This window comes from Myxocyprinus asiaticus, chromosome 43 (genome assembly GCF_019703515.2).
Source record: "Myxocyprinus asiaticus isolate MX2 ecotype Aquarium Trade chromosome 43, UBuf_Myxa_2, whole genome shotgun sequence".
Classification (NCBI taxonomy): Eukaryota; Metazoa; Chordata; class Actinopteri; order Cypriniformes; family Catostomidae; genus Myxocyprinus; species Myxocyprinus asiaticus.
Window position 1 is genome coordinate 29,688,584 of NC_059386.1, and position 23,569 is coordinate 29,712,152.

General features: G+C 44.7%; 1 protein-coding gene across 1 annotated transcript in view; it reads left to right on the forward strand.

Moving 5' to 3' along the window:
• kirrel3a (kirre like nephrin family adhesion molecule 3a) overlaps positions 1-23,569 on the forward strand; it is a 200,862-nt gene that overhangs the window by 111,565 nt on the left and 65,728 nt on the right. Inside the window, exon 3 of the mRNA XM_051685589.1 lies at positions 9,324-9,473. Coding sequence (XP_051541549.1) covers positions 9,324-9,473 — 150 coding nt within the window. The remainder of the gene's footprint in view (positions 1-9,323; positions 9,474-23,569) is intronic.

The window sequence follows — 23,569 nt, forward strand, 5'->3', positions numbered from 1 at the left end:
GTGTCAAGGAAGGATCGAGACGTGAAAGTACGCATCCTTCGGGTCTACCGCCGCGAACCAATCTTGATGCCGGACGCTCGCTAGAATGCGTCTTTGCGTCAGCATCTTGAACGGGAGTCTGTGTAAGGCCCGGTTCAGTACTCGCAGGTCCAAGATTGGCCGCAACCCACCACCTTTTTTCGGTACAATGAAGTATGGGCTGTAAAACCCCTTCTTCATCTCGGCTGGAGGGACAGGTTCTATCGCGTCCTTCCGTAGGAGGGTAGCGATCTCCGCGCAAGGTAGCAGCGTTTCCATCTTTCACCAAGGTGAAGTGGACACCGCTGGACCTGGGCGGATGCCCAGCGAAGTGAATCGTGCAGCCGAGTCGGACGGTCCGGACCAGCCCTCGCGACGGACTGGAAAGCGCAAGCCATGCGTCCGAGTTCCGCGCAAGGGGGACCAAAGGGACAACGTCATCGGATGTACCGGCGGGTGGGGCCTCGCGGCGGGGCGGAGCTTGAGGTGCCACACCACATCGTGGCCGTGCTGAGTCTGAGGACATCGAAGCACTTACCTGGCTCCTTGTGACCACCCCCGGAACAGCCTGGGACGGGGGAGGAAGAGGCCTGTCCTCATGACCCGTGGAGACTGTCACATCGGGGGCGGATTTGTGCCACAGCTGGGCGCTCAGGGCGGGAGACCGCCGCTGGAGCGCCAACCTGCCAAATGGAGTGGTGGACGGTGGTCGTGATGCCAGCCGTACACACCGGATATGTGACCCAGGGAACAAGGAAACCACTCTTGCGGAGCTCTTGAGTACTGCAGCCACTTGGGCATGCAGCACAATTAAATGCAAAAGGTAACAAAAAGAAGATCTGCTTACCAGCTCCAGAGTAGCGGGTTTCGTTGTCCCTGGGTCGCCCGTCTCAGGGGTGCTTCGAAGACCTCCGTGGGTTCTTCGGTGCCGGCTGTGAGACGGGTGGCGTCGACTTCCTGCGGTGGGCTCCACGCCGGGGCCGGGTCGGAGGAGCGGGCTGCGGCGGAGCCGGTGCAGTCACCGCAGGGGGACGCCCTTGGCGATGAGTAGATGGGGGGATCTTGAGCCACGCCGGGGCAGGACAAGCCGGCTAGCATCCATCTACTGCTCTACCATCGAGAACTGCTGGGCAAAGTCCTCGACGGTGTCGCCGAATAGGCCCGCCTGGAAAATGGGGGCAGCAAGGAATCGTGTCCTGTCGGCCTCACCCATCTCGACCAGGTTGAGCCAAAGGTGGCGCTCCTGGACCACTAGTGTGGCCATCGTTCGCCCGGGAGACCGCGCCGTGACCTCCGTCGCTCGGAGAGCGAGGTCGGTCGCCGAGCGCAGTTCCTGCATCAATCCCGGGGCGGAACTACCCTCGTGCAGTTCCTTTAGCACCTTGGTGGACTTGCAGGAGAGCCATGGCGTGCAGGGCGGAGGCGGCTTGTCCAGCAGCACCGTAGGCTTTGACCGTCAGAGACGACGTAAACCTACAGGCCTTGGACGGCGGCTTTGGGCACCCACGCCAGGTGGCGGCGCTCTGCAGGCATAGGTGCACCGCGAGCGCCTTTATCCACCGGGGGATTGCCGAATAACCCTTGGCCGCCCCACCATCGAGGGTAGTGAGAGCGGGGAAGCTGAAAAGATCGGGACCGGGCAGTAAAAGGTGCCTCCCGCGACCTTGTCAGCTCTTCATGCACTTCCGAGAAGAAAGGAACGGGGCGGGGCGTGGCTTTGAGCGGCGCCGCGAGCCCAGGAACCAATCACAGAGCCGCGAGGGTTCAGAAAAGAGCGGTGAAATCCACTCTAACCGACGCTCGCGGCTGTCCGGGAAAGCATGTCGTCATCTCCGCGTCAGCCTGTGACTGGGCGATCGACCCCGAAGGGAGGAGCCCAGCCGAGGCTTCCGACTGGATGAGCCCGCTCTCCGATGCTGCGCTCGAGAGCTCATCACTTTCGCGGGCTCCGAATAAGAGGTCGAACTCGCCGTGAGACGAGCCGGCGGATTCACCCGGAAGCCGGATCGGGGCAGACGAGCGTGCTGGGGAATGGGAGGTCCGCGGGGGGATACCCGGCGGAGGCGGTCCCATTGGGGTCCCCAAATCGCCCCCAGTGCTAGCCGCGCCGGCCTCAAACCCGTGGGTAAAAGGACCGTGGCGGGAGCCTCTGGGGTGGCTCGCTTCCTTACGAAGGCGAGCCGCGACCGCAACGTTGCCATGGACACATTCTCGCAATGAGAATGTGACCATCCACGAACACTGTCTCCGCGTGAGCAGTGCCCAGACACGAAAGACAGTGATCGTGACCGTTAGAAGGCGAGAGATAACGAGCACAACCAGGAATAACACACAATCGGAAAAGCATCTTTAAAAAGACGCGTCTTTAAAAAGACGTTCCGTGTGTGCGCTCTTTTAGAGAAATATATACTCTTTTAGAGGGGAAAAATGCTCTTTCAGAAAATATACTCTCTAGTTTTTCTGCCGAAGCGCCCAGGGGCATTCTCTGCAGTGCACCAGTGCGGAGGAGGGAGAAGCCGCTGAAATGCGCCGTCAGATCCAGCAGGTGAATGAACAGTAATATTCAGCTCAATGAGCATGACCGTTCGGCTCCGAAGAGAAAATCTGAATGAGTGGTTGCATACCAGCTCCTTTTATACCCGTATGTTCGGGGGAGTGGCATGCAAATACCACTCGCCAATTTTCATTGGCCTTTTATCAAAGACCAGAGGTGTCTCGGGCTCCCAAGAGTGACCCCTAGTGTCACTACATCGACACCAACGTCGAGTGAGTGACAGATAGGGAACCAACGGTGGCTTCTGTAAATTCAAAAAAGTCTTGCTTGCTTCTTGCTTACACCATATAGTTGAGGACAGACCTCTGATACTTAAAGTGATATTTCACCCAAAAATTAAAATTTTGTCATCACCTTCTCGTCATTCCAAACCCATATGACATTATTTCTTCTATGTAACACAAAAGGAGATGTTTAGCAGAATGGTAACCTCAGTCACCATTCACTTTCAGTGCATCTCTTTTCCATACAATAAAAGTGAATGGTGACTGATGCTCTCGTTTTGTGTTCCACAGAAGAAAGAAAATCATGTATGAGTTTGGAACAACATGAAAGTGAGTAAATGATGACAGAATTGTCATTTTTGGGTGAACTATCGCTTAAACTAGTAGTCACAACACAATGGCAAAATCTTGCTTTATAGCGGTTGCCAAAATGAAAAGATTGGAAAATGTTTCGGTTTTGCAGTAGAACCTTGACGCTATCAGCTTTAATCAATATGTTCAAAGCAGCCCTTTCATATGTCAGTTAAACCAATAGCCAATTGTTTCATGTGTAAAGCAATTCATGGATTGTTTTGAGTCAATATCTCACTTTTATTGTGTAAATCCATAACACAATTTGGGAAACCAGTCTTATATTTTATCACCTGTAGTTTCACACTGACAAAATTGCACGCTTATACTGTCCTGTAAAACACCAGAATTCACAAATAATGAAACATAGATACTGTAGCTATGTATTTAAGGGTACTGTACATGTCCTCTGAGCTTGAAAAATGACAGATCTCATGTCAGAGATATTAAAGTGAACATAAAGCTTGATTAGGATGCCCATCAGTGTATTTCTCCCCCTTCGGGTTTCACATCCACTCATTCAGAGCTTTGATCTTCCTCCTTTCAACCGTCAGTTTCAACCGTCTTTGCATCCACTGGAGTGACAGTGAGAGGCCCACAGTCTTCATGCATGTGATAAATCTACGTTCCAGCTCTCTATCGCAGCTGCTATTGATCCAACATGAAGCCAAATCCATTTTGGTGGGATTCATTACCTTTAATAGGGTCATTTCACATTGTTTCTTCTAATTGACAGCCATTGTCTGTAGCCGCCCAGTCACGCATATTGGGGAATTCATCAGAGCTTTATTGAGGCGCCTGTATGCCTCAATAATCCCTAATGAAAACAGCTCTTAAATAAAAGGCAAAAGAAGATCCAGTGGCAGGAACCTGAAGGCAGTAATGACACTATTGATTCTTAATACAGGCTTTTTTACCAGAAAGCACAGGACAGCCAAACTCAGTCTTTAATATAAAGGATCGCTGGCATTTCACAGACATGCCATGATAACTGGTTACAAGATCATGTTCGGATTTAAATGTGCTCAGGGCTGCGATCTGTCTGCAGATATTTGCAGATTAACAGAAAATGAGACATCTGTCTTGAGTTGAGTACCATGGAGCAATTTTGCTGGTTGCAAGGGCATCATACATCATTTAATAAAGAGGCCATATTCTACACTTTTGTAGCATTTAATTTTTCCCCTGAAGTCCACTTGTTTTAAGGTTTTTTGCACCAAAAACATTTGTGATTGCCTTTCATACAACTATTTTTCACTCTGTCTCTGACTCGTAAGGCCTGTTCACACCAAGTCCATTTTTTTATGTGACTGTTCATTCCGAACGAGCTTTTAATGGGAATAATGCATTCCGATGGTGCTATTCATGAAAACGTCCTGGTTACTTTCATAACCTCCATTCCCTGATGGAGGGAACGAGACGTTGTGTCGATGTAGTGACACTAGGGTCACTCTTGGGAGCCCAAAACACCTCTGGTCTTTGAAAAAAGGCCAGTGGGAATTGGCGAGTGGTATTTGCATTTCGCCGCTGTGTCATGTGGAGAAGTCCCATGAACCCTTTGTACAGCAAACATTACCCTGGTCTGTTTTTTTTAAAAGTCAGCTTATGGTTTTTTGTCTTAATGTACATTATATAATATGTATATCATTGTGTCTGTTATTCTCATGGCATTAGAAATAGAAGCGAAGTTCAGCAATTGGTTTGCACTAAGTTCGTAGTAAAGAATCCCATGTTAAGAAATGTTACATGCAATATTTTACTATAGACAAACGAATTGCAGAACCACACTGCTATTTTTATTGCAAGGACAATATAACAAAGTATTTCAATAATTTAAATAAAGAAGAGACCATGAGCCAGTGTTTTATTTTATAATATTTTGTATATTATGCATCTTATTTTATACTATAGCCTACTGTTATTCTTAGTGTACATTATTCCACATGTACTAATATCACTGTACCTTGTGTTATATTATCCAAGCATTAATCCAGACATTATAAAAACAATAGCTGCTCGTAGCAAAATACATGTGCAAATAAATATGCAAAATTGTTCTTTACTCATTTCACTCGCATAAAAAACACAGGTTAATTCTCCTCAAAATGAATCAACACCATGGAAAGAACATAATTAAACAGTTATGCCAAATAAGTTAAGTAAATGCTTTAACAGCGTTCAATAAACTGAAAGTGCGGGCAGGAGACTGATATAAATGTTTGTAACATCAACAGCACTGTCTACTGTACAGGAGTGAAATGGTTTTTTGTTTCATCTTTTTATGGACTCGGTGTGAATAGACCTTCCGTCAGAGGTTCGTCTCGCTAAATCATCACGAATTTGGTGTGAACAGGCCTTTACACTGTGTCTAAACTATGTGCGACGCGACAATCACATTCACACTAAACGCGATGTGACACAATCATAGCCAATTAAACTTTCTTTAACGTTAATGTACAGATACGTATGTAAAATTGGATTTTGGACCATTGTGGACTACTGTAGACAACAAGCGATATACAAAATGTCCTAATATTTTTCATTTGTCACAGTTGTGGATAAATAGGCCCTTTTTGCTACTGTACATTTAAGACTTATATATGTAAGTAACCTCTGCTATGATTGACTAATTTCTTGTAGCGTACTTCACACTATCATTCTTAAGTTTTGCTGAATACTGAATTCTGAATAGGCGTTTATATATAAACATAAGCGGTCATAAGTTACTACAGTATATACTCATGTTTGCAACATCAATACCAATTTCTGAACTGCCTGTTTTTGCTGCTTTGATTCAATGAATGGCATTGGTATACTTTGCTATGTGCTTTGCTTTGTCTACATGCCACACTGAACAAGGAAAATCATGTTTTCCTTTCTATGTTTCTGTTATTAATGCTGTGTAAAGCTTTTATGGATCAGTGAAAGACCTCTTTTAAGACTTCTGTTTGTGTCATGCTGGATGTCATGTGTTTAATAAGAATATTTATGAATGTGTGGTGCTTTGCTAAGAAGTGCAAATCCTTGTATAGCAGAGTAAACATTTTAAACTGAATCAATAATTACTTTTACTTTAATCTGCTTCCTTGTTTAAATTGCAGCTTAAAGCTATTCGTCTGTCTTTTTAAATAGGCATAAAACACATTTACTGTGTGCTTTGTATTGTGTAGCATTTTGATCAGTGATAAAAATGTTATGTTCAAATTTAAGGTGTTCATGCAAGGTTTAATTCCACTTGTACTAAAGACTGCATTTTCCTCATTGTTTTATATTATTACTAGAGTCAGTGTGAGTAGAGATTCTTCAAGGCCAACTTTAAATGGGCCCAGTCTTTTATTGTGAAGTGAAATATTATCACATTCATTCAACTACCATAGAAATAGAACAAAACATTAGCACAAAGAGTAAAAAGCCCCCAACAACATACTCATTTAATCATTTTGTTGCAGACTATGAGTGTAAATCATTGTGCTAAACAGTTTTCTTATTTGTAAGCCAGTGGGTTTGGTATCTTTAGTTGCTTGCATAGAAAAGAGTCATATATACAATCTAGGCCGGATGTAGGCATTGGCAGGGGTGGGCTGAGCCCACCCAAACGTGAGTCTTGCCAACCCAATCAAACGATTGGCAAACGAAATACGATTTGTGCATTGGTTAAAAGCAATTTGGGAGTGGGCTGTGTGTTGCAAACATTGAGGGTAGGCTGTAGACCGTTCCAACTAATCACAAAATAGCACCAGAAATGTGTAGTCATTTTCTATTTTTGTCATTGGCCGAAAGCAATGACTCTCTCAAGAAGCGGATACTGCAAACCAGAGAGTCAGGGACGTCATGCGAATGAGAACGGTAATAAGAGATATTTTTGTGCAATGCATAAGTTTAAGTGCCCATAAAGAAGCCTGGTAGTGTCTCTAGCAGTGACTATCTGTGGCTTCTGTTAATGTTCCACAGGCACTCTCTTCCCGCTCATCAAATATCTCCCTCCAACTCAGCTCCCCAAAATCACGCTGCAGGTGTTCGAGAAATACTGGACCGGAATTGTAAAGTACCATCCCAGCCAATATTAGCCGATTGTTACCACTCGCGACAATGGCTGGATACAGTGTTTTGTGGGACGCGTGTTTCTGTCTCCCGTTGTACGTTCGTGTCGCTGAGAGATGCTGTCTTCACCTCGCATCTTACATCTCTTTTATTTACATCTTTTTACAGTGCTGTGATAGTTTTTTTTTTTTTTTTTTTTTTTTGTAAGGATGCTTTAAACTACTCTGTTATTGCCAAGAAAATAACCTTTGGTGCTGACATGGCGTTAGTTTCCATTTATCCATCCGTCCGTATGTCCATCCATCTAATTATTTTGATGTGGATTTTGTAGTTACTGCATCTTCACATCACGTTTTCTCTGAATCTTAGCATATGAGCCAAACTTGTCTGTCACAGGACAGATCATAGTCTAAAAGACCTGATTTCAGTCATGTAATATATAATTACTTCTTTAAGCAGTTCCCGTCTTTGTTCAAATTTAAGGTTCTTAATCTTATATATTATTGATCTCCCCATCTAATATATTTAATTCCACTCCATCCTCGTATTCATTCTTTATATTATTTCTCTCAACTCCATCCTTGCATTCGTGTGGACTCTGATTTGTCCTTGTAATTTGCTTTAAGGCTGGAAGTCTATTGCTGTATTTTATTGCTTAATAATGAAGGTAGTATACCAATAATAAGGTTGTCAGGACCCACTTCAATCTTATGATTACGTACGATCTTACTCCGTTTTTTTTTTTTTTTTTTATTTCAATAGGTTATATTTTTAATATGAGGAATAAGTGTAAAATATAGGTGTAATGGGCCTTATGATCTTAACAATTATGCCATGTTACGCCAATTACAGACATGAAAATAAGTCTTAGTACTCTCCTTTAGTCTTAGTGAGCGCGGGGGGCCTCTAGTGGCTATAGGCGGCACTTCAGCACAGCAACATAACATCAGAATCAGAATCAGAATGAGCTTTATTGCCAAGTGTTCTCACATACACAAATAATTTTTTTGGTGATAGGAGAAACAAGTGCACACAGAACATTACAGTGAGACACAGAATATAAAACAAGGTAAGAGTATAAATAGACATACAAATAATAGGACATATAACAGAATGGCTTATGTACATGTGCAAGTGGTAATGTATGTGCAAGGTAGGGGTATGTACAGTTATTGAATTAAATATGTGAATTTACTTATGTACATGAGATATGTATAAACGGTTCTTGTGCCTGGATGTCCTGTCACTCAGTGCTCTGTAGCGCCGGCCAGAGGGCAACAGTTCAAAGAGGGAGTGGGCAGGGTGTGTGGGGTCCAGAGTGATTCTACCTGCACGTTTTCTCACTGTGGAGAAGTACAGGTCTTGGAGGGTGGGCAGGGGATCACCAATAATCCTCTCAGCAGTCCTGACTGTCAGTTGTAGTTTCCTTCTGTCTGATTTAGTGGCTGAACCAAACCAGACAGTTATAAATGTACACAGGACAGACTCAATGATGGCCGAGTAGAACTGTGTCAGCAGCTCCTGTGGCAGGTTGAACTTCCTCAGCTGGTGAAGGAAGTACAACCTCTGCTGAGCCTTCTTCACAATGGAGTCTATGTGGGTGTCCCACTTCAGGTCCTGAGAGATGGTAGTAACATACACAACACATTACAGTTTAAATCATCTTGCATCGCCTTGCTGGACAGCGAAAGACACATTTAATAGGTCCTGATTTCATTTTCTCACCCACCGTGCAAAACAAGCTGAATTCCATTATATAAGCTATGTTAATGTAAGTGGTTAGGAAATATTTTTAATTGCTACAGCTCACTCTGCTTGCTCTGTAATGTTATGTGGCTAGAGTTACAAACAGTGCATAAATATCGAATGGTGATTTAAATTGACCAGAACTACCTGTGCATTCAACTGTTTGAACCGCATGCATTCCAGTCAGTCAGAATCGAGTATTCGAACAGACCATGGTATAAGGTTTGATATGTGCTTATCTAATGCAATGACATTCATATATATTTTTAAGTGTGGCTTAAGTTTCCATATACTCTTTGGGGTGAGTGTATGTGGCTTCTTTTATGTTGCTTTGATAAGAACGCATCTGCCAGGAATATAATTGTTTAATCTAAGCGCTTGTGTTTCAGGTTATCCACGCTATGACGTGATTGGGGACCACAGCAAAGGGGAATATCACCTATTGATTCAGAGGACGGAACTGGCCGATGACGGCAGCTTTGAGTGTCAAGCCATCCAAGTCGCTAGCAGATCACGACCCGCTCGGCTCACTGTTTTAGGTCAGTCTTTCTCAATACCACAACATTCAAAGAAATCAGGATGAATGGATGGATGGATAGAAACAGGAGTACATACTGTAGATGACTTTCTAAAGAACAAGATAATTAAAAGTTCTCTGTTGAACTTTAATAGGTTCTCCTGTGGCATCAGCCTTGTAAAACATTTTTAGGTCTGAATGGAGCCTTTATTTTAAAGAGTGTGGAAAGATTGATGGATGGAAGGATGAACCGGCCAACAGTGAGACAAATCGATAAATACTTTAACTAAAATTCATTCAATGCATTCAAGCACTGACAGAGTAGAATAAAGCGTGAGCTACAGAAAGAGAAAGCGAGAAAAAACATTGCCTCTGAAATACCATGAATGTAGACAAGTCAATGTCTGAGTCAGATAAATGTGTGATATTCTGAAATCAGAGCTAATCAGCTTTAATAAGACACATTAGATATGTCTGTGATCGATGAAGTCCCTGACACAAACGCATTGCGTCAGCTTAGCTCCTGGGCAGCCCGACTCAGCCTGATTATCATTATTGATTTCTCTCCTTCCTTTGTTAAAACTATGATATATTCCATATAATTCATTATACTGGCCTCAAAGTAACAGTGTTTTAAACCAGTAATCTGAGTCTAGACACTTAAAGCCAATCTAAGATGCCGGCGATTCGAGGTCCATTAAAATGATTAATTATAGATGAGAGGCTGCTCATTTGTTTTTATTTTTTGCTGGTTTGGTGGCAGCAGAGACAAATCATCATGCTCCCTAGGGCAGAGCCATTAGTCTGACATTTAATCCCACACAAACTGGCTTACTTCTGAAAAGTTGCATACAAAACCACAAGCAGCTCCTGAGAGAGGTAATGAACCTCATGTAGGGACTCCGTCACCGTCAATCCCCTGTCACTTCCCTCCCGTGGGACAACGGAGTGTAACCACAGTCAGACGCAACCTTCCATTTTCATTCTTTCTTTCTTTCTTTCTTTCTTTCTTTCTTTCCTTATTTCTTTCTCTCTCTCTTTTTCTTTACCTCTGTATCTCTCTCCTGACAGCCAAGAATCTAACTTCTCTTTATAAACTGATTGGGTGCCTTGCCTGTAAAGTCTCAGACCTGTTTATCACTTATGGAGAAAAATGGTTGGAGAAGCTTTTTCCTGACTTTGAAGCTCACTGTTTAGGCTAGAATCCAGGGTGCTGCTGTGATGCATTCATATATCCGGCTCTTGAGTCATGGTCGCAGTTACGCCAGTGTCTACTAAATACTTTCTCCAGTCTCCCACAGAGCACTGGCGACCCTCATGCTCATTATTCCTTATTCGCTTTCAAGTGGCACAGCCTCACAATAAGGCTCTCAAACAATCCGGCTCAGTTTCGGACGTGTAAAAACTCTAGGTCAACCCCGCTGAGGTGACAGCAGTGGGAGGCGGCTGACCTGTCAGAGTGACATTTGAACTTTGAACCCCCGTATGAGAGTTGTGGGGTAACCCAGTTTGCTTTGTTGTGGCCAGGCTGCTGAATAAGACATGAGGTGGGGTAGGTACACATTGTTGAAGAAGGACCCCTGAGGCTAATTAGATCCAAGGAATTCCCCTAAAGCCAAGCTGAGAAACAGGAGTGAGCAAATGGTGTAGGAATTCAGTCAGTGAACCATGGGGAGGAACCCCAGACACTTCCAAAGGTCACTATTGTTTAAAAAGAGCCACTGCAGTGTTTCTGTAAGCTCACAGCATTTGTTCTGCTCATTGTCTTCTACTCTGAGCTAAAGAGACTTATAAGATTTGGCTGCTTTCTGGCTTAATTAGAGACTTTCTTTTTCTTTCTTTTCCTTCCTTCCTTCCTTACTTCCTTCCTTCAGACCAACCGACTGTCCATTCTTAAGTGTAAATCATTATTACGTAAATTGACACACTTAATGCGACGAATTTCTATGTAAATTCATCGTAAAATCATTCTTACGTGAGTTTAGACTTTCAATGTGATGAATTTCTGTGTAAATTGATCATAAAATCATTCTTATGTGATTTGACACATTCAATGCGACGAATTTCTGTGTAAATGATTGTAAGTCATCGTTATGTTAATTGACACATTCATTGCAATTCATTTCTGTGTAAATTGCTCATAAAATCATTCTTCATTCACATCAACTGTCACAGTTTTTGTGTGAATGGTTTTACAAACTATTATTGATTTTTTTTCTGCTAGTGTTTTATGAATGAGGCCCAATGTTTCATGGACTGGACGATCAACGCCCAGGTACAATACAGTACAACATAAATACAACATAACGCACTACTATATCTCACAGCCTTGTTTTTGTTGCCGAAAAAATTAAATATGCCTTCTTCTCTGACTAATGTCTATTGCTTTGGAATAATGTTTTTTTTATAGCCCAACACATAAAAGCCCTTTTATTGTAATTCTGTCCCACTTCAAGTGCCTGGATGACAAATATTAACATGTTTTCTCTGCATATGTGAATAATTCATAAAATTCAATTGAAGCATATGCATATTTAGTGAAAATCTTTGGTGTAGTAAAAGCTTACATTATTAAATCTGAATTATAAGAAACATTACAGAAGTTTGCATTCTTGACCAATTGAAAACTCGAGTCACCACTGCATTTAAGGGTTTTGTTTTCGCACACCTCTTGGAGTCTAATTGTACAGTCACTTCACATTAATTAGGTCTAAATCTGGACTTCACAGACTAGGCACAGGAGAAAAGCTAGTGGATTGAAGCTTTGTACAAGATGTTATCCTTTGCCTTAAATGCGTGTTGAACAAGCCATGTTAACCTGTCCCAGAGGGAGACAAACATCAGTCCTAATGAGAGGGGATGGCAATTACCCGTAGTCTTTCAAAGAGAAGAGGCTGTTCTGTTCCTCCTCTTCGTAGATAAATCACCAGTCAGAGGATCATCACCAGATTCTCAGAAAACTAGAATAGAAGTAAAAGGAAAGACTTCCTGTTGTCTTTCCCCCTTTTTATTTTTTATTTATTTTTTTTTAATTCTCACCCTTTCGCAGCAAGCTAACTCCCTCAACCCTGTCCAAATACGCCTCCCATCACCTCATGTTAATGTCAGTGCTTGCACAAAGAGGCACATCACAGCCAGATTGGGGGTGGAAATAGCAAACAATACTGTGAAGAAACTGTGGAGTTCACAGATGCAGGGCTTGACCTGAAAAACAGCCAAATGCCATTCTTTCTCTGTTATTCTCTGTTTTCCCCCATCACGTAGTTGTCTCTGTTTTTAAATGAAAGAGAGACGTGCAAAGAATGATCACCTGCTGTCTCCACACACAGTTAGCGTTATGAAGGTTAAAACATTTATTGAAGTTGGCAACAGCTGGTCCTCATTTTGAGCGTCACACTTTGTTGAATTGTCAGCAAGCATGTAGCAACATCTGCATCTCCGAGAGATGAGAATTCACAGACAGGTACATCATGGTTCTGTGTCACAGCTATAATGAAGGGAGAGTGAAAATTCTCATTAACATGACGTAGGTGCAAAACCTCTGTCTTCACCTGAACAACAAAGATATATGTAGGGTGTAATAATAACTCTCTCTAAATGCAAGTAAATATGGCCAAATAAATAAAACAGTCTCTTGTTGAGTTGCCTGGAACAGCAATATAATGCATGGCTTGAATCGTAATGTAAGAACGTTTAGCTTATCTTGTTATAACAAGTGACATAGGCAAATCAAAAGGCTCATTGAATTATTGTCTGTTGTGTCATGAATCAACTTGGACCTCACTTGAAAATCAGAAGTTTACCTCGAAAGCCAAACACATGACTCTAGAACTCCATGTGGCACACAGTCTTGCCGTTAAGCCATCAAAGTTAAAATGTGAAGAATAAATCATGTTATTTTTTGACACTGGCGTTTCACCAATGACTGGAAACAGGGAGACTGGCTAGTATGTGATGCAATCTGTGCATGTTTGACACAAATATGCAAGGGAAAAACAGATGAATAATTCCATTGTCACAGGGACAAATGTTTGTAAGAAATATCTATTAAACTATTCTGATCGCCTCTCTGAAAAATACATTTGAAAAAAAAAAAGTATATCTTTTTTTAGGGATGTCCCTTTAGGGGTCCTATACTGTGCTCATGTACTTGTACTTATGCTATTAAAAATGCTCTGATACCAAAAAAACTATTTAATCTGACGTATGAATGTCGTTACGTAAAAATTCAGCGCACAAATTAAAATCACGTCCTATCATGTCCTAGTGAAATTATTTAACAGCAAAAGCTGTGATTTAATGAAATAAATATATAGTTTGCATGTGCAGCGCTTTAAATGTGAGTGCTTGTGAATGTGTGGAGCTGGTGTTGTGCTGACATACAGTTGAGACACAAATTTCGTGTACCTTTTAGAGCTCTTTGGCTCATACACGAAAAACACCACCATGACCATCACACTCTTTGTTTGTAGCAGATTACAGCAGGCAGAGCGCTAATTCACATTTTAGCGCAAGGTACATGGAGACTACGTATTTATTTAATTAAATAGCAGCCTTTTGCAGTTTAATAATCACTTTGAGTCACGTAGCCACTGGCTTTTCCAAAGTGAAAAGCTACCACTGCAGTGTCAGAGCTCCTTGGTCATAACAACACAGAAACACTTCGAAATAAAAGCTCTGCCAAAATTAAAGCTACATTTAATTAAGGGGGAAAAGTATGAAAGAAATAGATCACTACTGTGTAGTTATGTAATATTCACTGTAATACTACAAATAATAATAATAATAATTATAAATTAATAGTAATTATTATATAAAAGAAATATCTCACATCTGTGATGCTCTGTTATGCAGCACTTTATTTGACAAAAATAACTCCAGTGTTGTATTTTGGATTGTCAGGTTCTGTATAAAATCACTTCATTGATATAAATAATACAACATTAAAATTAATTGTTAAACTTTCATTTAATTAAATTATTTAAACACCATTTTGATGACAAAATTGAAATAAATTGTTTATATGGAATTCAGAAAAAAATAAAACAAAAAAACAGGTATTGGACTCGGTATCGGCGAGTACCGAAAAGACTGTATTGGTACTCGTCCCGTTACCATTTTTTTGAGAACCAGTACATGACATCCCTGATTTTTTTTCATCCATATCTCAGTATTCATTAGTACTGTATTTGTAATGTTGTTAAAGTGATAGTTCACCTTACAATGAAAACGTCTTGCTTACTGATGTAACCTCTGTTCCCTGATGGAGGGAACGAGACGTTGTGTCGATGTAGTGACACTAGGAGATTGATCTTGAGAGCCCCAGTCACCTTTGCTTAAAATAGAAAAGGCCAATGAGAATTGGCAGGTGGAATTTGCATGCCACTGTCCGCCCCCGGACATACGAGTATAAAAGGAGATGGTGTGCACCACTCATTCAGATTTATGCTGAGGAGCTGATAGAGAGTCCCGGCCATGTCAGCGGCCAGTTCAGTTCTCTGTGCGTCTTCCCCATGGGAAGAACACCAGTTCGCGAAGAGACGCCACTTCAAGTCATACAGCCGCTTTGTAGAGGGGGTACTGGCCTGAGTGATCGTGCTTACCACCGCTGTCCCATCCAGGAGCCAGATTTGGAGATTATAGAGGTCTGGCCGCGGTGCTGGAGCGTGCCCTTCCCCTGAGTGAGAAGGTCCTGCCTCAGGAGAATGCACCAGGGAGGTGCTACTACCAGGAGCATCAGATTCGAGAACCAAGTCCAGTTGGGCCAGTACAGCACAGCGAACAGGACTTGCTGCTCATCCTCCCTGACTTTGTAAAGAGTCTGTGCAATGAGGCTCACTGGTGGAGACATATACTTGCATGGCCCCCGAAGCCTGCTGTGTGCCAAGGCACCCGTGCCGAGGGGAGCCTCGGACATGGAGTACCAAAGGGGGCAGTGAGAGAAATTTTGGGAGGTGAACAGGTCTTTCTGCGCCTCCCCGAATCTCTCCCAAATCAGCTGGACTATATGGGGGTGGAGTCCCCACTCCCCACGGTGTGTTACCTGCCGTGAGAGCGCTCCCGCTGCATGGTTTAGGACTCCCGGAAGGTGAGTGGCTCGCAGCGACTTCAACGTGCGACATGAGCGTACGCCGCCTTGACGGTTTATATACACTACGGTCACTTTGTTGTCAGTCCGGACCAACACATGCTTGCCCTGAATCAACGGCCAAAGCCTCCGCAAGGCCAGCAATACCGCCAGCTACTCTAAGCAGTTGATGCTCTGCCAAAGGAGTCGGAGCCCTGTCCAGAGCCCCGAGACTGCCTGCCCATAGCACACGGCGCCCCATCCCAAATTCGAGGCATCTGTCGTGACAAGAGTGGACATCATCCGGCCCAGGGCACGCGCCGTGACTTTTGTCACCCGTAAGGCGAGGTCGGTCGCAGTACGTAGTTCCTGCATCAGCCCTGGGTCAGTTCTACCCTCGAGCAGATCTTTCAGCGCCTTGGCCTGGTGGACCTGCAGGATGGCCATGGCATGCAGGGTGGAAGCAGCTTGACCCACAGCCTTGTAAGCCTTCGTCATTAATGAGGAAGAGAACTTACAGGCCTTGGAAGGGAGCCTTGGTCGGTTGCACCAGGTGGCCGCGCCCTGCGGGCATAAATGCACCGCTACGGCGCGCTCCACCTGTGGGAGCTCGACATATCCCTTAGCCGCTCCGCAGTCGAGGGTAGTTAGGATGGACAAGCCGGCGAAGTGTGTACGGGCAGCTTTTTTTTTTTTAAAGGTGCCTTCCACGAATTCGTTAGCTTCTCATGCACTTCCGGGAAGAAAGGCACTGGGGCGGGGCGCAGCCATGAGTCACGCTCTGAGCCCAGAAACCAATCATCCAGCCACAAACGCTCAGGGCAGGGTTCCACTTCAGCCCGATATTCGCAGCTGCCCGGGCAAGCAAGGCTGCCATCTCAGCATCCGCCTCATTCTGTGCTCTACCTCCCATGGGAGGGAGCTCAGAAGATTCATCCGCTTCTGATAGCAGAAACTCACCCTCTGATGCTGCGACCCAAAGCTCATCCTCGTCGCGAGCCACGAACAACACATTAAATCCGCCCTGAGGCGGACCGCCTGTATCGCTGGACAGCTATTCCGGATAGAATGAGCGTGCTGGGGGATGGGAGGTCCGTGGGGGTTGAGCTGGCAAAAACGCTCCCATATCCACAACCAGATTGCCCGCGGTGCTTGCCGACCCGGCCGGCTGAGCATCAGCCCAGGACGGAGCGGGTTGGGGAGCAGCCGTGGTGGCTCCTTGCTTCATAAAGAAGGAAGTGAGCCGTGACCGCAACATTCTAATGGGCATGTTCTCGCAATGAGAACATAACCCTTCCACGAAAGCTGCCTCGGCGTGCCGGCGCCCCAAGCACTCGAGACAGATTTCATGGCTGTCCAGAGGCGAGAGATAATGGCCAAATCCAGTAGCACAAATGCGGAAGGACATCTTTAAAAAGATGCCAAGCATTTGCATGAGCTCTTTTAGAAGGAAATATACTCTTTTGAATATACTCTTTTAGCACCCGCGGACTCAGCCACCGAAGCGTCCAGGGGAAGCACAACACTCGACTGTGCAAGGGTGACCGCTGATATGCACCATAAAATCCAGCAGCATAAGCGAAAGGTGAGAGGACGAACACAATACATGCATTCGGCTCCGAAGAAAATATCTGAATGAGTGGTGCACACCATCTCCTTTTATACCCATTTGTCCGGGGGCGGAGAGTGGCATCCAAATTCCATTCGCCAGTTCTCATTGTCCTTTTCTATTTTAAGCAAAGGTGATTGGGGCTCTCAAGATCGAACTCCTAGTGTCACTACATCGACACAACGTTGAGTGAGTGACAGACAGGGAACTCATAATTTACTCACTCTCATGTTGTTCCGAAAGCATATGACTTTCTTTCTTATGCAGAATGACTTTGTCACCATTCACTTCCATTGTATGGAATAAAAAAAGATGCAATGAAAGGTCTCTGAGGCTGTCAGTCCCTAACATTCTGCCTTCTCATGTGTTCCATGGAAGAAAGTCATATGGGTTTGGAAAAACATGAGGATGGGTAAATAATGTCATTTTTGGGTGAACAATCACTTTAAATGTGTGCTAGAACTGCACTTTATATATTAATTCCTACAAATACAGATGAGGTCAAGTTGCCAAATCTTGAGTATCAGGAAAGTGAAAATTGCATAGTGACATGCCCTTCCTGTACTGAAGATCTCCTACAGGGCATCTGGAGCAATAGTCAGTGTTCTGATTAGAGATGAGCTCTGCTGTTCACCGGCCTGTTTAGGCCAAAAGGCTCTCTGGTGTGGGCCACTTTTCCATGCGTGTCATCTTTGAACATGCTCTGTTTCTTTGGCCTTCCTCCCATGATTACTCCTGTTTCTGAACATCAGATGTCTCTGTGACATCCATTTCTCTCCCAGAGATGCTTTTAAAGGAACTCGAGCAGAAGAAGTGGGTAAAATCTTCCGTTGTCAATTCAGTGCTTGTGTCAATAATGGCACCCTGTGGTTAAAGCTCATCAAGCTGACATCCATTTATTTATTTATGCTCACTATTCTTGTCATAATCAAAGAACAAATACATTGAATCTAAATTGTAAGGGAACTATTCATCTCCCCTGTTAACACAGCTTTAGCTCAAATACACAACAACTTGTCATTATATCTTAATTAGCACGTATTAATGTGAAATGACAAGTCCAGTGTTATTAAAAGCATATCTGCTTGTTTCAATGACTCTGGATTGTCTGATGTGCTAGCGGAAGCTTTGTGTAACACCTCAATATTAAAGGAAAATGTAATTAAAACATGTTCATCAGTCAAAGATGGCAATAACTGCCTGGGAATTCTGTTGACTGCATTTTGTTTTCTTTCACTTGGAGAAATCGTGAGAAGAGGCTTTCAGAATATTGGTGAAAACTATGTTAAAGTATGTTAAACATCTCTTTTGAGGTGTTTTCTGTTCAACACCTCAAACAGAACAAACTATTCAGAATTGGAAAAACTCTCGCATTGATTCTCTGACAGGCGGAAGCGGAGACAATGATTTCTATAACAAAACAAATAGACAACTGACTTCATTGTTGGGTACCACAAGGCTTTTTGGCCATTGTGCTGTTTAGTAAACATCAATACAACACTTTTTATTGTGAATTTGTTTAATTAATGCCATTGAACATGTTCATGTCTTCTAAATCTACAGCTTTCCTTAATTATGCTAAAATAGTTCTTCATAAACAGTGCAGGAACATATTCACCAGTGCAGGAACATATTAACCAGTGTCATTTCAACAGGCGTCGAGATATATTTCAGTTCAAATGCTTCCTTTCAAATAAATGTTTGTTTCTGGGAGGAAAGATCAAGTCAAGTCGAGTCATTGTTATATGTATAGTGCTTTTCACAACACACATCGTTTCAAAGCAGCTTTACAGGAAATCATGCATTAACAAAAAAAAAAAATTAACTGTAATATCTATAAAGTCTTAGAGTGATCATTGTGTAGTTTGATTAAATAATTAAATAATAATTGTATTTAGAACCCCTGTGAGCAAGCTGAAGGCGATTGTGGCAAGGAACACAAAACTCCATAAGATGTTGGTTAATGGAGAAAAATAACTTTGGGAGAAACCAGGCTTACTGTGGGGGCCAGTTCCCCTCTGGCTAAACAAAATGAATGTAATCCCAATATTAGTTATTTGTGTGCAGTGCAAGTCATGGTTTAAAATGTGTAAATTAAATAAGCGTTAAGGTTCAGTGTTTACAATTTTTTTTTTAAAAAATGAACTTTTAGTTTAATGACTAAAATCTTTGTAGTCCATCCTGGATTAACTGCAGAAGTTCACATAGATGCATTGTCCTTGTTAGTTGGCTGATGAAAGCTTTCGTGTATTCCATTTTAAGAGTAGTCCATCAATAGACAAAGGTGATGCAGGCAAAGATCAATGAGTTGCATCGCAGTTCAACCGGCAGGTCATTTCATGAGGTTCGATGGGGTTCATCCTAAGTCCAAGGTTCAGGCTGTGGCATATGAAGTATCCGATGTCTTACAGTTGGTGTTGGCATCAGTTCATCCTCTGAAGTCAAAAGACTGAAGTGATGTCTGGCTAGCACCGGCTGTAGTTTGTCGTCATCACTCAGTGTCACGTAGCAGTGGAGTCCGACACCAATCAGGAACAGAGCTGGATCTGGCTGGCTCTGGTAACCTCGGGATATGAATGAAATTTAATTTCAGAAATGAAACTGAACAGTGTTAGGGAGACTATTCCATAGTTTAGGGGCCAAATATGAAAAGAATCTACCTCCTTTTGTGGATTTTGATATTCTTGGAATTATTAACAAGACAGAATTTTGTGATCATAATGAACGTGACGGAATATAGCGTGTCAGAAGGTCACTTAAGTACTGTGGAGCTAGACCATTCAAAGCTTTGTATGTAGTTAACAGAATTGTAAAATTAATATGAAATTTAACAGGTAGCCAATGTAACAATGATAAAATTGGGCTAATATGATCATATTTCTTGGTTGTAGTCAGCACTCTGGATTTTGAACTAATTGAAGTTTATGTATTGAACTTGCTGGACATCCTCCCAGCAATACATTACAATAACTTAGTTTTGAACGCATTAATTAGTTTTTCAGCATCAGCGACAGAGAGCATGTCTCTTAACTTAGCAATATTCCTGAGGTGGACGAATGCTGTTCTACAAACATTGGAAATTTGATTTTCAAAGGACAGATTGGTATCAGATAGAACACCTAAGTTCTTCGCTCTAGAAGACGACATAACAGTACATCCATCGAGAGTCAAATTATAATTAGCAGCTTATTTTTAGAGGTTTTTGTTCCAATAATTTGTACCTCTGTTTTGTCGGAATTGAGTAGTAGGAAATTTCTGGCCATCCAATCTTTGATTTCATTGATACACTCTGCTAATTTGGAGAATTGTGAATTTTCATTGGGTTTAGAAGAAATATAAAGTTGGGTATCTTCGGTATAACAGTGGAAACTTATTCTATGATTCCTGATAACGTCATGGTTACTGGTGTAACCTCCGTTCCCTGATGGAGGGAACGAGACGTTGGTGTCGATGTAGTGACACTAGGGGTCACTCTTGGGAGTCCGAGACACCTCTGGTCTTTGATAAAAGGCCAATGAAAATTGGCGAGTGGTATTTGCATGCCACTCCCCCGAACATACGGGTATAAAAGGAGCTGGTATGCAACCACTCATTCAGGTTTTACGCTGAGGAGCCGATATAAGGTTCGGCCATTTCAGCGGGTAGTTCAGCGTTGTGGCAGGTGGGACCAACGTCTCGTTCCCTCCATCAGGGAACGGAGGTTACACCAGTAACCATGACGTTCCCTATCTGTCACTCACTCGACGTTGGTGTCGATGTAGTGACACTAGGGGTCCCTATACAAAACGCCACAAGGCTGAACTGTGTTACGTGAACTGGCGGTGTGTGGTGGGCAGACTTGCTGTGTGCCTCATAGCCAGCGCACCAGGTCGACACGTAACCTCCCCCAACACAGTTATGAGTGTCGAACGGCCCTTTTTGGGGACAAGTCTACTACCCAGAGATAGAGACAGGCTTAACCCAGTCGTGGCCTCTTTCCCCTTCTCTTTTTCCACTCCCTAAAAAAGAAAGGGGATTATCTGACTGGGCCGCCAGGTCTAGTCGGGGTTGTCCCTCCCAAGGGGAGGACACCGCGGAGACCACACCTCGCCCCAAGAGAGGGGGGGATATTTAAGTGGAAGAATACATCACATGGTCTTTCCAACCATGTGGAGAGCCTTCAAGGTAGATCCTGCCCAATGGGGGAGGAGTTACTACAACATGGAGACTGAGGGGCTCTGCCCAAGGAAGACGCAGTTTGCCAGTAGGAAAACGAACTAGCGGAAGATATAGATCGCATGGGGTTAGCCTTACAGGGAACCGCCACATGCGGAGCACCTACCCCAGAACTGGGCTCTTAGTTAGCGCGTGTACTGGGCCGGCAGCGAGTCTGTCCGAAAACTCGACTGCCACAGGGCTCGGAGGAAGTCAACCAGGGAACAACTTTTGTGAACACTACTGGGAATTAACAGCGCACGTCTTCAGCTCAAAAGGAGGTGGAAGGCGCTATGTGCAAGCGATACACCCGGCCGGCTATCCCTGGCTTATCCGCTTGTGTTGCGTGCCACTACCTGGGATGAAACCAGTTCCACCCGGAGGTTGTAGAACCTTGCAAAGGTGTTGGGTGTTGCCCAGCCCACTGCTCTGCAAATGTCTGTTAGAGAGGCACCTCTGGCCAGGGCCCAAGAAGCCGCTACACCACGGGTAGAATGGGCTCATAGCCCTACCGGGGGCGGCATGTTTTGGGCAAGACATGCCATAGTTATGGCGTCAATGAGCCAGTGGGCAATCCTCTGCTTGGAGACAGCGCTTCCTTTCCGCTGTGCACCAAAGCAGACAAAGAGCTGCTCAGAGATTCTAAAGCTCTGCATGCGATCCAAATAGATGCGTAAAGTGCTCACCGGACACAGCAACGACAGGGCTGGGTCTGCCTCCTCCTGGGGCAGCGCTTGCAGGTTCACCACCTGGTCCCTAAAAGGAGTGGTGGGAACCTTGGGCACATAGCCCGGTCGAGGGTCTCAGGATCACGTGAGAATAGCCCGGACCGAAATCCAGGCACGTTTCGCTGACAGAGAACACTTGCAGGTCACCTACCCTCTTGATGGAAGTGAGCGCAGTCAGGAGGGCAGTCTTCAAGGAGAGTGCCTTAAGCCCGGCTGACTGCAAAACTTAAAGGGGGCTCTCTGTAGACCCTGAAAAACTACAGAGGTCCGATGAGGGAACAAGGCGTGGCCTGGAGGGATTCAGCCTCCTGGCACCTCTTAGGAACCTGATGATCAGATCATGCTTCCCTAAGGACTTACCGTCGACTGCGTCATGGTGTGCTGCTATGGCAGCAACGTACACCTTCAAGGTGGAAGGGGACAGCCTCCCTTCCAACCTCTCTTGCAGGAAGGAAAGCACTGATCTGACTGCGCACCTCTGGGGGTCTTCCTGACGGGAAGAACACCACTTAGCGAACAGACGCCACTTAAAAGGCACACAGGTGCCTCGTAGAGGGAGCCCTAGCCTGAGTGAACGTGTCTACCACCACAGGTGGGAGACAGCTGAGGTCTTCCGCATCCCGTCCAGGGGCCAGACATGGAGATTCCAGAGGTCTGGGCGCGGGTGCCGGATGGTGCCCCTTCCCTGAGAAAGAAGGGCCTTCCTCAGGGGAATTTGCCCGGGGGGAGCTGTCACGAGGAGCGTGAGGTCCGAGCACCACGTCTGGGCGGGCCAGTAGGGTGCTTACCAGGACGACCTTCTCCTCGTCCTCCCTGACCTTGCACAGGGTCTGTGCGAGCAGGTTCACTGGGGGAAAATGCATATTTGCGAATGCCAGGGGACCAGCTGTGTGCCAGCGCGTCTATGCTGAGGAAGGCCTTGGTGAGGGCGTACCAGAGCGGGCAGTGGGAGGATTCTTGGGAGGCGAACAGGTGCACCTGTGCCTAACCGAATCGACTCCAAATCAGCTGGACCACCTGAAGGTGGAGTCTCCACTCTCCCTTGAGGGTAACCTGTTGTGCACCGCGAGTTGCCTTTATCCACCGGGGGATTGCCGAATAACCCTTGGCCGCCCCACCATCGAGGGTAGTGAGAGCGGGGAAGCTGAAAAGATAGGGACCGGGCAGTAAAAGGTGCCTCCCGCGACCTTGTCAGCTCTTCATGCACTTCCGGGAAGAAAGGAACGGGGCGGGGCGTGGCTTTGAGCGGCACCACGAGCCCAGGAACCAATCACAGAGCCGAGAGGGTTCAGGGAAGAGCGGTGAAATCCACTTTAACCGACGCTCGCGGCTGTCCGGGAAAGCATGTCGTCATCTCCGCGTCAGCCTGTGACTGGGCGATCGACCCCGAAGGGAGGAGCCCAGCTGAGGCTTCCGACTGGACAAGCCCGCTCTCTGATGCTGCGCTCGAGAGCTCATCACATTCGCGGGCTCCGAATAAGAGGTCGAACTCGCCGTGAGACGAGCCGGCGGACTCACCC